Source organism: Orycteropus afer, unplaced genomic scaffold, assembly GCF_000298275.1.
Source record: "Orycteropus afer afer isolate SDZICR_OR568_19922 unplaced genomic scaffold, OryAfe1.0 scaffold00135, whole genome shotgun sequence".
NCBI classification, from domain to species: Eukaryota; Metazoa; Chordata; class Mammalia; order Tubulidentata; family Orycteropodidae; genus Orycteropus; species Orycteropus afer.
Window position 1 is genome coordinate 4,935,132 of NW_006921722.1, and position 14,216 is coordinate 4,949,347.

Consider the following 14,216-nt stretch of genomic DNA (forward strand, 5'->3'; position numbering starts at 1 on the left):
AAATCTCCACATTTCAAAGCATACATGATAACAACAAAGCCTTCTTTCCCTAAATGTCTATTATCTAAGCTAAGCACCTTTGCCAAACAGTGTGCACTTTTTTTTTTTCCTTTGATCGTCTTTCCACTTCCCTGCAACACACATCTCTCTTTAAAATATTGTGACCCAAACTGGATGTGCTAATCAGAAAGAGCAGTATACTGCAAAGAACAGAGAACAGAACTACACCCATGTCCACGAGGCTGTCTTCATGTGAAGCACTTCGGCACTATGGTGATTTTGTCCTGACTCACACTCAGCCTGTGGTCAGCCACCACTGCCACTGTCTTCCCTCTCCGCATACACCTAGGCTGTCCTTCTCCATCCACTATTTATGTGGTTGGGCTTTTTCCTTCTGCAAGTCACTCTGCACTGAATTCACTAAGCTTCATACCTTTTCATAGATACATCTTTCCACCCACGACAGTACTTTATAGAAATATCTAAATCTGCAATTTATACCTAAAAAATATTAGGAATATGAAAGTGCATACTCATGACACAGCACATACTGCAATTAACTAAGGGCGCTGTGTGCGGTACTGATGGCCACTCAAAACCTACCTCCACGGGACGATCGCTCTTGACCAAGGCTATCCGTGCCCTTTGCAAAGAGCCATCCATCAGCTTGTGAAGTCTTAAAATTAACTTTCGTAAACCCATTTGTTTCAGGGCTTTGTCTACAAACGGTCTGTATATAGAAGTCCGACAGTGTCTGCTAAAGCCTGCTTCAGAACTGCAGTCTGGGGCTCCCCAGCCAGCAGACTCCTCCTCAGACTCGAGCCCTTCAAGTGTCTTAGACACACTGTCCTGGGACTGGGTGTCAACACTGCTCTCAGGGGCCTGTCTGCTTCCTCGTCCACTCCACGCAGAGCTGAGCTCTCCTTCACTCTCATCTGCACTGCTCTCCAGCTCTTCCAAGTCTCCTTCGGGGTCATCACCCTCATCCTCCGCTTCATGGCCTTTGGATGGTCGAGGAGAAGGGATTTCAAACACTGGCCAGCCAATGTCTGATAAATTCTTGATGCCCAAAACAGTGCCCATAATCCGTAACTTCTGATTTAAGTCCTTTGTGATGTTTAACCACAAACAGAGCGCCTGCACCCTGTCCTGGAAGTCCTTTGCAGCGTATTTTTCATAGTCCTTCTGCAGAGCCTGCAATGATGGGTAAAGTGCCTCTATGTACTCTAGCAGCTCCATTATCCGCTTCACCTGCTCAAACGAGACCCTCTGGCGCTGGAGATGCTCGTGGTAGGTTGAGTAACCCACAGTCTTTGTTCCACGGGGAGCACTGCATTGCCCATCTAGGGAAGTACCATTAACACTAGCTCCATTTCTAATAAAGGCAAAGTTCCCATAGTTAACTTTGAAAGTAAGGATTTCATTAATGATGTCAGGGATGGCTTGACGGGCTGTGTATAAAAAGAGGTCCTGGTCGTTAATGGTCCGCCCTGCATGCCAGGCTTGGAGCTCCAACCAGATCAGTTCATTGGATCGGTTAAACCAGAAAGCAGAAGTACTTTCTTGTCCTCTCTGCTCCCTGTCCTTCTTCTTTGAGACTGAGGTAAGCTTCAGAAGAAGTCGTAATGTTTCAAAAAACTTCAATCGATCTGCTGGGCAGTCAGTCCGAGAAGTCTGGCGGGCAGTTCTGGCTATGGGCACAGGCACAGACACCGGGAGCTTAGCGTTGCTGCAGCCAAGGCTGAGGTAAGGCTTGTGGAGACCCACATCTGGAATCGACTGTTTTGGCAAAGACCCTGCCACTGAGTCTAACATGAAGGAGCACTGCACATTTTTTTTATGGTCACGTTCTGTTGTTCGAAGAGTTGCTCGGATCTTTTTCTCCTGCTTATAGCTGTAGTCTTCCAGGCTCTCTGCTGCTTTTCCAGTGTCTTTATGTGGAGGCTGATCTGGTGCATGCATTTTTTCTATTAGAAAAACAAACAAAACATGAAATTACTCTAAAATGTGACGTTACTCTGAAGAGTTTCAATATAAATGACACCTGCATGCACTTGTATTTTCAAATTCTTACTAGAGAAAAACAAAGACCACATTCTGAAAATTAAATGAATCAAGATATTTACATAACATTTCTCTTTAAAATTTTTAAAAGATTCGATCCATTTTCTCCTATATTTTCTTATATTCACCACCATGAACCTAAAGGGAGCTCTGGTGGCATAGTGCCTAAGGCACTTGCCTACTAACCAGAAGACTGGCGGTTCAAACCCACCGAACACTCCTCAGAAGGAAGGATGGGTGATCTACTACCATACTGATACTGCCTTGGAAACCCAAGGAGGGGTTGCTATGAGTCAGAGACAACTCAATGGCATATAACAACAACAACAACATGAACCTAAAACGAGTTGTTTACCCCTACATGACAAACTGTAGCTATCCACTGAGTCAAATCTCCCTAAGTAATCACCTACAGCTCAAGAAGAGAGAGAGAGACAGAACTCTCGTACATCCAAGAAGTCCTGGTGGTGCAACGGTTAAGAGCTCAGTGCTGCTAATCAAACACGTTGACAGTTTGAGCCCACCCTGCAGGAAAAAGACCTGCCCATCTGCTTCTGTAGAGATTACAGCCTAGGAAACTCTACAGGGCACTTCCACCCTGTCACACAGGGAAGCTATGACTGGAAATCAACTTGACAACATCCAGCAACAACATGGCACATCCATGTGATGATGGCTGACACACAGGGGAGAAATGCAAAGACAGAGACTTGGATGTCATCAGTGCACAGAGATGCACTGAATACCCTGAAAGCAGATCCGTCACCCAGGGAAATTCTGCAGAGAAGGAGCGACGGGCACCAGACCAGCATGCTCCATCGGCTCACATGTGTCTCCATACACACGACTGCGTCAGAGGACAAAAACGTTAAATAATGAGAAACAGTTTCCTTAGTTTACTGATTAGGATCAAACAGCCAAAACCATTATAAAATACAATTACTGATATGGCCATAGAAAGCTGGCATATAATTTGTAATTTGACACTGCTTATACTAAATAGTAAAAAGGTATTTATTTATATAACTAATTCAGGTTCTTCTAATCACATGTTACCAAAGTTGCAAAATTTATTTTTGTAGGTTTTGTTTTGTATGCCTACCTTACAGCATACAAAACAGTATATTGCATAATTTATCAAAATGTTCTTGATTATATAAAGCAATGTTGTAATACAGTAAAGCTGTGAAAGCCAGAATCTGTATAAGGTGGAAATCCATCAGAGAAGGAAAACTCAAATCTTTTCCACTAATAACCCATTACTAGGTATATACCCTAAAGAAGTGAGAGCCATGACAAGAACAGATATATGCACACCCATGTTCATCGCAGCACTATTTACAATAGCCAAAAGATGGAAACAACCTAGATGTCCATCAACTGAGGAATGGATAACCAAACTATGGTACATATACACAATGGAATACTATGCAATGCTGAAGAATAATGCAGAATCTGCAAAACACCGCATAACGTGGATGAACTTGGAGGATATTATGCTGAGTGAAATAAGTCAATCACAAAAGGACAAATATTGTTTTAGTCCATTACTGTAAGAGTTAAGGAAAGGTTTATCTATAGAAGGACATTTTCTTTGTTGGTTACCAAGGGTGGGAGGGAAGGGGAGGAAAGGCTGTTAGAGATAGAGATAAGTACTGATTTGGGTGAAGAGAAGGGCAATGTACCAAATGTGAGTGACCAATATGGCAGCATTGAGGATGAGAAAGACATAGAGAGGTACATGGGAGGTACAGAAACAAGTATGAACCCTTTTATACATATAGTACTGCATTGTCAGTAAAGGCAAACATGGGTATATGGATGGAGAGATGGGTGGACAGGCTAAACGATTAGGCATGTCTATGAAATGGGGAGTGTACCCAAGAACATATATAGGGTTGGGAGACAATGGTCCTATAAGTTTATGTGAATGATCAGAATTCCCAGGTGTATAGTAGAGCTGACAAGGGGCAAGGTTGTGGTCACTGCTTGGTCACAGCCAGCTACCCAGAGGGATCGAGTAGTTGAACTTGAACCTGTGGGCTTGGGATCATAGTCGCAGGGAACATCAAGCTCAATTGGCATAACATACTATACAAAACATTGTTCTACCTCCTACTTTGGCGAGTAGCGACTGGGATCTTAAAAACTAGCAAGCTGCCATCTAGATGCAATGATGGGTCTCTCCTCGTCCAGAGCAAAGAAGAATGAAGAAAACCAAAATTCATGGAAACAATTAGTCCTAGCGTCTGGTACACCATCCGATCTGCAGCCTATACAAGTATGAGACCAGAAGAACTAGATGATGTCCTGCTACCACTGTCATCCACTTGGAAGGGGATCAGTGTAGGAGATCCTTGATAGAGAGGGAGAACAATGTGGAACAAAACTCAAAATCATTTGGAGGGAAAAAAAAAAAAAAAAGGTGGGGACCAGGTTTGCTGGTCTGATAGAGCCTGGTGGAACCACTGACACTATGGCCCCTAGATGCCCTCCAGATCTGTAATTGAACCCACACCTGTGGTTTCCAGCCAAACAAAATACAGGCATATGAGTTGAACATTTACCTCAGGTAGATACACTCCTTGGAGAGAACAATCATGGGAGAAAGAAGGGCTTCTTATGCACAGGGAGACAGCTCAGAGGGCAGGAGTATATGGAGGGATGGACACTGGGAAGAGGTTAACTATGGGGAGGAAGTGGGAGGGGAGCTGTTGCATTGTGGTAATCTGTGGTCAATAACATGAGACAAAGTATACTTGAACTGCTGTATGGAAAGTGTATTTGCTCTGTAAATCATCACCCAAATCACAATTTAGAAAAAAAAAAAAAACTTCAACAACTTAACCACAAAGAGAAGTAACCCAATCATTGGGCAATGGACTTGAATAGACATTTCAACAAAGAGGACATTCAAATGACACATGAAAAGATGCTTAATGTCATTAGCATCAGAGGGATGGAAATCAAAACCACATGAGATACCATTTCACTCCCCCTAGCTCTCGTGGCGCACCGCCTAAGGCATATGACTGCTAACCAGAAGGCTGGAGGTTCAAACCCACCAGCCACTTCTCCGAAGGAAGACTAGACAATCTACCTCCATAGAGATATCACCTCAGTAACCTGAAAAGGGGTTGCTATGAGTCAAATCGACTTGATGGCAGTGAGTTTGGTTTTTTGGTTTGAGGACAACTAGGATTAAACAAAACAAACAGAAAATAACAAACGTTGGCAAGGATGTTGGGAAACTGGAACAGTTATCCACTTCTGGTAGGAATGCAAGAATGTTACACACATGCAGAAAATAACGTGGCTGTTCCTCAAAAAAACCAGAAGTAGAACTACCACACAAGCCAGCAATTTCACTCAAAGGTACGCACACAAAGACTTGAGAGCAGAGACTCAGAGTCCTATGTGCCAATGTTCTCCGCACCACTGTTCACAACAGCCAAAAGGAGGAAACAGCCTAAACGCTCACCACTGTGGTACATACATACAATGGGATATTGCTCAGTCAGCAGGAGAAATGAAGTCCTGACGCAAGTGAGTCTATGGATGGAGCTGGCAAACTTTATGCTGAGTAAATTACTTCAATCACAAAAGGACAAACACTACATGATCTCAATGTATACAGAGTAGTTTATTAGTGGTTACTAGGGACAGGAGGAAAGGAGAAAGGGGGAGGTTTTAAACGTGATGGAAAAATAGCACTGATTAAGGGTAGGGCTGCACAGCCTATTGCTGTAAGTTGTACCCCTGGAAAATGTCAAATTGGTAAAATATGTGTGATAGCTATATGGATGACGACGACAACAACAACAACAAAACAACAGCTGCTAAGGCAGCTTATGTACAATGAAAACTGCATGGGATTTGGTTCCTTAGTTTGGAGGATTAGGGTCATGGCTGAATGGCACACTCAGTTAACTGGCCTGACAGTATGTTTAGTCCTTCTGTTCTACCTCCTAATTTGTTATAAAAAGCCTGGGGTCTTAAAAGCTTGCAAATGGCCATCCAAGGCATGATAATTGGGCACTCTGGTGGTGTAGTGCCTAAGACATTTGACTGCTAACCAGGTTGGCAGTTCAAACCCACCAGCCAATCCACTGAAGGAAGACTGGGCAATCTACTTCTGTAAATATTTACCACCTCAGAAACCCAAAGGGAATCACTATGAGTCCGAATCAACTCGATGGCAATGAAGTTTTGTTTTTTTAAATTCACCTGGAGCAGCAGAAAGTGAAAGAGAGTCACAAACAGGGAAGATATGGAATGTGTGGCTAACTGCCTCCATGAACAGCTGCCTCCTCTGCCATGAGACCAGAAGAACTGGATGATGCCTGGCTACCGTTACCTAACATTTTAATCAAAAGTTCTATAAAATAATCCTGATTTAAAGGGGGAAGATGCAGAAGAGAATTTCAAATTCTCATGGACTCCAGACTTTCTGGAGCCATAGAGGGTAAAAGAACCACTGAAACTACTGCCCTGAATTATTCTTAAAACCAAGCAGTAGTCTTGCTTAACTAGTAACAGATGACTCCCTTAGGATTATGCTCTTTCAAGAACTATCTATACAGGATCAAAATGGTAACAGCAACTCAAAAGATTAGACAGGAACCTTAGAGGACTGTGAGTTTATGTTAATGGGTGAGAACAGCTCAGAAAAGGAGGCCAAGGCCGAGAACAGCTGCTCAACTTGAGAAAGTAATCAATACACTGAATTACCCAGGTGTAAGTGGATGAAGTGCTATGTTCTGTTATGGATATGCTCAGTAACAACAGGAAGAAAGGCAAGAAAAGGAGGGAGGGAGGGAGGAGAGGGAAGGACAGGGAGAAAAGGGGAGAGAAGAGAAGCAGGAAGAGGGAAGGAAGAAAAGTGGTAAAGACTGAGCGCTGCCAAAAGCAGAAAACTGGCAATACCCGGAAAAAGTAAACACGGTGGGCCCGTGCAGTTCCAGGCTCACAGGTTTCACTGGGTTTGGACCTACCGAATGTGCAAAGCCAAGACCTGCACGTGGAGAGAATATGGGAACAGAGAATTCCAGGACACGGGAAGAGGAGGCACATCCCTGACACACACACATACCTGAAGGAGAAGCAAGGCTGGTGGGACCAGGTCAGAAAAACCACGTGGGAAATAGAAGATACACTTAGAGAGGATGGGGGACAGCACAGCACCCCGCAGCACTGTCACCACTTTTGCTTTGACTTTTTGGTGACAGAGAAAGTCACTGGACAGAGGTGAGCAGAAGAACGATGTGATGTGACTCAGAATTACAGGATCGTTCTGGCTACTGTGCTGGGAGGAGACTAAGGAGACCCAAGGGCCTAAGCCAAGAAAGCAACCAGGAGGCTAAGCATGGCCTCATCGACACAGGCTAGCAGCGGGGACAGGAGTAGCAGCAGCAGTTAACTTCTGAACGTGTCGATGGAGTGAGGAAGAAATGAGAAAGCGTCAACAAAGACCCCAAGGTTTGAGGCCTGAGCAACTGGAAAGAGGGACAGGCCACTTACTGAAACAGGATGAGCATGGGGAACAAGTTCAGAGGAAAATGAAGAACTCATTAAAATTAAAACCATCAAAATGTCAGTGGCCATAACTGGATGGTGATTTGCTAACTTCCAGCACACATCAAAATATGAAACCAGGATCCATCAACAAGCCAGTTCCAGAGCTAAACTGGTAGCTTAGGCTGCTCAGGATATCTGTCACACTGATTTTGTTGTAGGTCATAAGAAGCAGGTCATTCTTATCCAGATCTCTTATCACTGTTGTTACAGCTTGTAAAAACAGAAGCTAGTACTCTGGGGGAAAAAAACTCTCCTTAATGTTCCCAGGGAAACAGAAAATCAAGAAAATGCGGAAAATGGAGACAGTTTTGCGCAAACTAGCTGACAAATACCACACCACAAAATCTGCAGCACAAAGAAGTGACACAATGCAGGCAACACTGACCTCACCTTTGTCCTCCATCCCCAGACTCCTCCCCAGTTACCTCTCAGGGCAACCACATGACCAGCTCTGTCCTGGTCTTTGCTGTCTGATTGTTACGCGTCTACACATTGTATCTGGAAGTCAGAACGGTGAATGGTGTGATTAGCAGCAGGACCTGCATCTCTGTGCAGGACTTCTAGGTCCAGTCACAGGCACTTCTCTGGTCTACTCCTGAGTGCATCTGCCAGGTCAAGGCTACACCCATCATCGATTTGATTGTTTTAATAAATTACTTTCCACAGGGATTAAGACAACTGACCCTCCCATCAGCCTTGAAGAAAGGCTGCCATTTCCTCATATGTTTGCCAGTTCTCAATGGCACTCAGAATTTCAATTCTGTTATGGACAGGGAACTTCTGCAGTTTAAAGACAGAACCTATAGAGACAGTTGTTCGTGTTGAGTTATAAACTTGCAAGCAAAGTTAAGTTAAAAACTAGTGGCCACTAACCTGCTTCTGACTCAGAGTGACACCATGTATATCAGAGGACAACCGTGCTCCCCAGGTTTCCAGTGGCTCATTAAGGAGGACCACCACCCGGCCTTTCTTCCCGGGTGCCTCTAGATGGACTGGAACCTACGACTGTTCAGTTAGAAGAGCACATGAACCCTTTGTACCACCCAGGGACTGCATAAGTCATAAATTCTGTGACTGAGGCATCTCACTGACAACTAAGTAAAGGAACTACTGTGGACAGTCAGGCTCATTAGGGACCAAGTGGAGAAGAACTGAGGCTCCAGATGCTGGACTCCGTCAAGCCATCAACCAGAGCCAGCCAAGCGAGCCACTCTACTGAGACCTCTTGGGATAGAGGTGAGCTGCCCGGTCTGAACATCTGACCCACAGAATCGGTGAGCTCTCCTGTGCCACTATGTCTGAGAGGTTTCTTACACAGCACAGAAAGGGTGTAGGGTGGCAACTTCTTCCAAGCCCCCCATTTTTCTGCGGGGGAGAAGAAATTACCAGCAGTAGCAGCCGAAAGCTGATTTCCACAAGACAGGGGTCAGAGATGCCACCCCCTTCTAACCCTTTTGCCAATTCTGACACCGACTATCCCTCCCACGGCACTCTCTCTACTTCTCTGCTTGGCTCAGTAATTCATTGCAATAGCCACCTAGAACCCACAGATAATTATTTGATTATGGGCTTATTTGGGAAGTAACAAGTACCTTTCAGGATCAGAAATAAGTCAGGGTACAGGTCTTCAATGAGGACAGCTTCTCCTCGGCCGTGCCACAGGCATGCTTCTCTCTGGCCTCAGCCTCTGCCCCGTCTGGGCCAGTGTTACAAAGCTTGTTTACCTTTGCTAAGCAGGTGCCTACCGACTCTGCCCGCAAGGCTCCTGCCTGAAGGCACTCAGTTTTCTTGCTCTGTGGGCTGGGAAGCCTGCCACTCTGTCTCATGCCAGTTTCTGGGTTCTGCTGCTCCTGCTGCTGCCGTCTCTCTTCCTTCTCTCTGTCATCTCAGTCAAGTGTTACAGCTCTCTCTCTGTCTATCTCCTTGATCACGGAGGTCCAGTACAGGGATCCTGGGCCCAAGGATGCACTCCACTCCTGGCTGCTCTTTCTTGATAGTAGTGAGACACACACACCCCCTTTCCACCTCTGGGAGGGCTCATTTTAAGCCAAGGGAGATGGTAAAACTGACCAATCCCCATGTTAGGGTTCCAGACACCTTATTTCCATGCTCCCTCCCCAACAACGGTGCCCTGTACCTTATTTACGTTCTTAGCAAGCTATCCAATCCCCGATAGGCCACAAGCACCTCACATTTACGTAGCTTCCCCAGTCAACTGGTGGGAGTCACAAAGACCACAGCAGAAGGGTTCTGTTAGATGAGCAATAGTGAACCAGAAAAGTACACGTATTATTGATGGCTCTTTTTAACAAGACGAGCGCGCTCTGAACGTCCTAAGTTTTCATGGTGATTCACAGAGCTTCTGCTCGTGCAGTAGAAAAAAAAATAATGCACTACTTCCTAGTGCCTTGGAAAGCTTTTTAAATAAAACTGACCAATCAATTCTAAAAAGGACTTCAAAATACTGAGGGACCAGAATATGACTGTGGGTCACATGCTACTTTGAAAACCTGGTCTCCCTGACTCAGCCTCAGGTCACAGCACAAATGTCACTTGTTCCTGAAGCAGTCCCACCCCCAGGGCTTCTCAGTGCCCCCAGCTGTGTGTCCCTGGAGTGGCCTCTACTCACTGCCTTCCCTCCACAGCACTCACTCTGCATGAAGGTACACCACCTGGCTATTAGTATGCTTCCTGAGAGATGGGACTGAATCTTCATTCAGCATCTGCAACAGTGCAGTCCTTCAAATTCTGACTCAGGAGAAGGAATGGAGGAGACATGAGGGAGGGAGGGTGGGAGGCAAGGAAGCAAGTGGGGGGGGGGAAGGAAAGAGAAAGTAAGAAAGGTAGGAGGGATGGAAGGAAGAACAGAATCAACCAAAAACTCTCTATGGAGGCAGCAATATACAGCGAGGACCAAGAAAAGGAACCATGAAGAGCCAGAAGGAAATGTGAGCTCCTGGCAGGCAGAGCCAGGCTATGGTTTCAACTCCAGAACTCAGTGGCTGTATGACTTAAACAATCATTGACTCCAAGACTCAAGTGTCCTGAAGATGGGGACACTAATACTAACAAGGTGTTTTGGGTTATTTTATGTTGCTCTAACAGAAAGCTCCACAAATGGGTGGCTCTAACAAACAAGAGTTTATTCTCTTACAGTTTTGGAAGCTAGAAGTCAAGTTCAAAGTGCCAGTCTCTAGGGGCTGGGAGAAAGCCCCTCCACCTTGGGCTTCAGCTCTGCCTCTTGCTCCCAGCCCACTGAAGCTGGAGGTATCTCTTCACTCAGGCAGCTGCTGGCTACTGAGGCTGACAAACCCAAGGTCGACAAGTAATCTACTCGAAGAAGATTCCACCATGGAATTGATTGCCAATCTCATCATGGGGAATAACTACCATCAGCTGCGCAGTCACTCAAAGCCAGGGCCAACCAAGCTGACACCTAACCTTAACTACCACACAAGGATTCATTACATGATGTATTTAACTGTGCTTTAAGGATAGAAAAAAGCAATAAATATTGGGAAGGAACTCTTTATAATAATAGTGATGACAGGCAGTACTAGCCCAACAGTTAATCCTCACAACAAAACGAGACAGGTTTTCATTTTACAGATAAAGAAACAAGGCACAGAGTCTCATGTGTGGAAGGGCAGGACTGGGACTGGAGCCCAGGTAATCTGGCCAACGTGTCTGTGCCCCACTCATCATGCTGGGCTCTGAGAGCAGGCAGACTTTCAAGAACTATCATCACACCATCACAATACAGGTATCAAACCACCCAAACATCAAAGGGCCCACAAGTCCACCGTGGTGCTTCACTGACACCTTTTCTTGGTATTAATGAGCAAGAATTTTGGCAAGAAAAATCCATCAGATGTCAAACATGTTAAGCTACTTCTTATCGTATGTATCTTAGTTATCTGGTGCTATTATAACAGAAATACCAAAATAATTTAACACACAGAAATGTTCCTCACAGTTTGGTGGGACAGAAGTCTCAATTACGGGCACCAGCTCTAAGGGAAGGTTTCTCTCTCTGCTGGCGCTGGGGAAAGTCCCTGTCTCCCATCAACACCTGCAGGTCCAGCGTCCCCAGGAGACCATCCTGGTCCTTGACGTCATCCTCCCCTGGATCTAGGAGTTCTCAGTCCAGGGACACTGGATCCAAAGGATGCACTCAGCTCCCAGCTCTTCTTCCTTAATGGTAGTAGGTCCTTGTGATCTCTGCTCCCTTGTTTAATTTCTTTTATATCTCAAAAGAAGTAACTCAAGATACAACCTAATCCTGTAGATTGTATCCTTCCTCGTTAACATAATTGCCACTAACCCTGCCTTGTTAACATTGTAGAGGTTAGGATTCACAACACACAGGATAATTTCATCAGATCACAAAATGGAGGGTAATGACATCATACTGAGAACCTCAGCCTAGCCACGCTGACATACATTTTGTTGTGGTTAGGTGCCGTCGAGTAGGCTCCACCTCACAGCAACCCTGTGGACAACAGAACAAAACACTGCCAGGTCCTGTGCCAGCCTCACGATCCTTGCTAGACCTGAGCCCATTGCGGCAGGCACCGTGTCACTCCATCATGATGTGTATTTCAGAAGAATACAATTCCATCCATAACAATATGCACGTCTGGGACATTTAAAACTAAAAAATCAGTAGAAACTCTCCAAGCTCAGTTCCCTGAACTGTAAAACAGACGCTAGGTAAGACCTACATGGGTTATTTTGATGCGATTTCAAACATAATTCTTCTGATGTGCTAAGAACGGCTCTTAGTGCACAGTAGCGCTCAGTGAGTGTCAGTGCTAACAATGACGACGCAGCTACAAATGATACAGCATCACTCAGAGTAAGAGCACAGGTTATTCCATGGCATCCACTGTTGGTGGGCATTAGCTTCCTCAACTGAAAAGCACCAGGGATTAGGGTAAACAGTCTCTCAGACCCTGGCCAGCTCTAAAATCCTAGAATTTTATGGAATAAATGATGAAAAAATGTTGAGGCAGAAAAGAGGCCATCTTTCCTTCTCCTCAACCCTCCACACAGCCCAGAAGGACAGAAGGAGCTCACCAAGTATCTACCAACTGACTACGCAGAGGACCACCGTACAGCCACGTCAAGAATTGTACTCTGACCAGCTTAGCCCCTGGTCGCTTGTCAGAAAAACTCCAGGCTGAGAACCAGGAGATCTATTTTAAAGCCGACTCTGCAGCCTCCTCGTAGGAGCTCTGGTAGCATAGTGCCTAAGGCACTTGACTGCTAACCAGAAGGCTGGCGGTTCAAACCCACCAGCCACTCCTCGGAAGGAAGGTTGGGCAATCCTACTTCCGTAGTGATACTGCCTCGGAAACCCAAGGAGGGGTCGCTATGAGTCGGGGCCGACTCGACGGCAAATAACAACAACAACAACTGCAGCCTCCTCAAGGCTCTGGCCTTAAAGAAGCTGCTTTAGATCTGTGGGCCTTAGCCTCTCAAACTTTAAAAATAAGGGAGCTGTGTTCTCGATTCCTGTTGTCACATATTTTACACCAACAAGAGAAGGAAAAGAGAGTTATACCATAGGCATCTTCTCACCACCACACAGCAAACACTTACGGACTATCTCCTACTGATTCAGTAAATCCTTCTACATCTGAGATGTATCTTTGAGAAAATGGGTAAGAACTTCTTCTAAAGATGACAAATTGCAATGGAAAGCTATTAGTCCACCCAAAAAGGATAAGTATAGGCCACAAGGTACCTTCTATTAAAAATAAAGCTTAAAAAAAAAAAAAAAAAAGAGAGCCCCTTCACAATGGGAAAGAAAGGCTCTTTACCACTTAGGAATCCCTCCTTGGGTAAGATTCCACTCAAGCAAATATCTACAATCAAATCCATTTCTCTTGCCTCCTTCCTTCCTAAGGAAGGAGTTTGATAAAGACACAGAGTGAACAAGCCAACTCACAACCACAAGAGGTGAAAAGAGTAAAGAAATTCAGGGTTAGAGGATGAAAGCAAGAACAGTGGATGAGGAAAGAGGGCTGGGAGAGTGAACCTGGTGTCAACAGGGAGGACACAGAAAAACCCACTGCCACAAGCCAATTCCAACTCGTAGCGACCCTACAGGACAGAGCAGAACTGACCCACAGGGTTTCTAGGGGTATAATCTTCATGAAAGCAGATTGCCTCATCTTACTCCCCCAGAGCAGCTGGCGGGTTCAAACCACCAACCTTTTGGTTCACAGCTTAGAGCTTTAAGCACTGTGCCACCAAGACTCTAGGACAGCACATAGTGGGGAAATTTCTCAGGTGAGATAATAAAAACAAAAAATCCTTATCTTGTGATATAACAGAAGGATGAATTTTAGGATGCTATAGGATTTCCTTTAGGGCAAGTGGTCTGCTAAAATTAACAGGGCTTCCATGCCATGATGTCAGTACCAGGAAGCAGCGCTCCATGTGGTTTCACTTGCCTATAGGAAGGAAAGAAGCTCTGGTAGCATAGTGCCTAAGGCACTTGACTGCTAACCAGAAGGCTGGCGGTTCAAACCCACCAGCCACTCCTCAGAAGGAAGGTTGGGCAATCT

General features: G+C 45.2%; 1 protein-coding gene across 1 annotated transcript in view; it reads right to left on the reverse strand.

The window, feature by feature from the left end:
• Positions 1–14,216, reverse strand: part of MAP3K4 (mitogen-activated protein kinase kinase kinase 4) — a 109,339-nt gene that overhangs the window by 93,175 nt on the left and 1,948 nt on the right. The window contains exon 3 of the mRNA XM_042781574.1: positions 604–1,967. Within this exon, the coding sequence (XP_042637508.1) occupies positions 604–1,967 (1,364 nt within the window). The remainder of the gene's footprint in view (positions 1–603; positions 1,968–14,216) is intronic.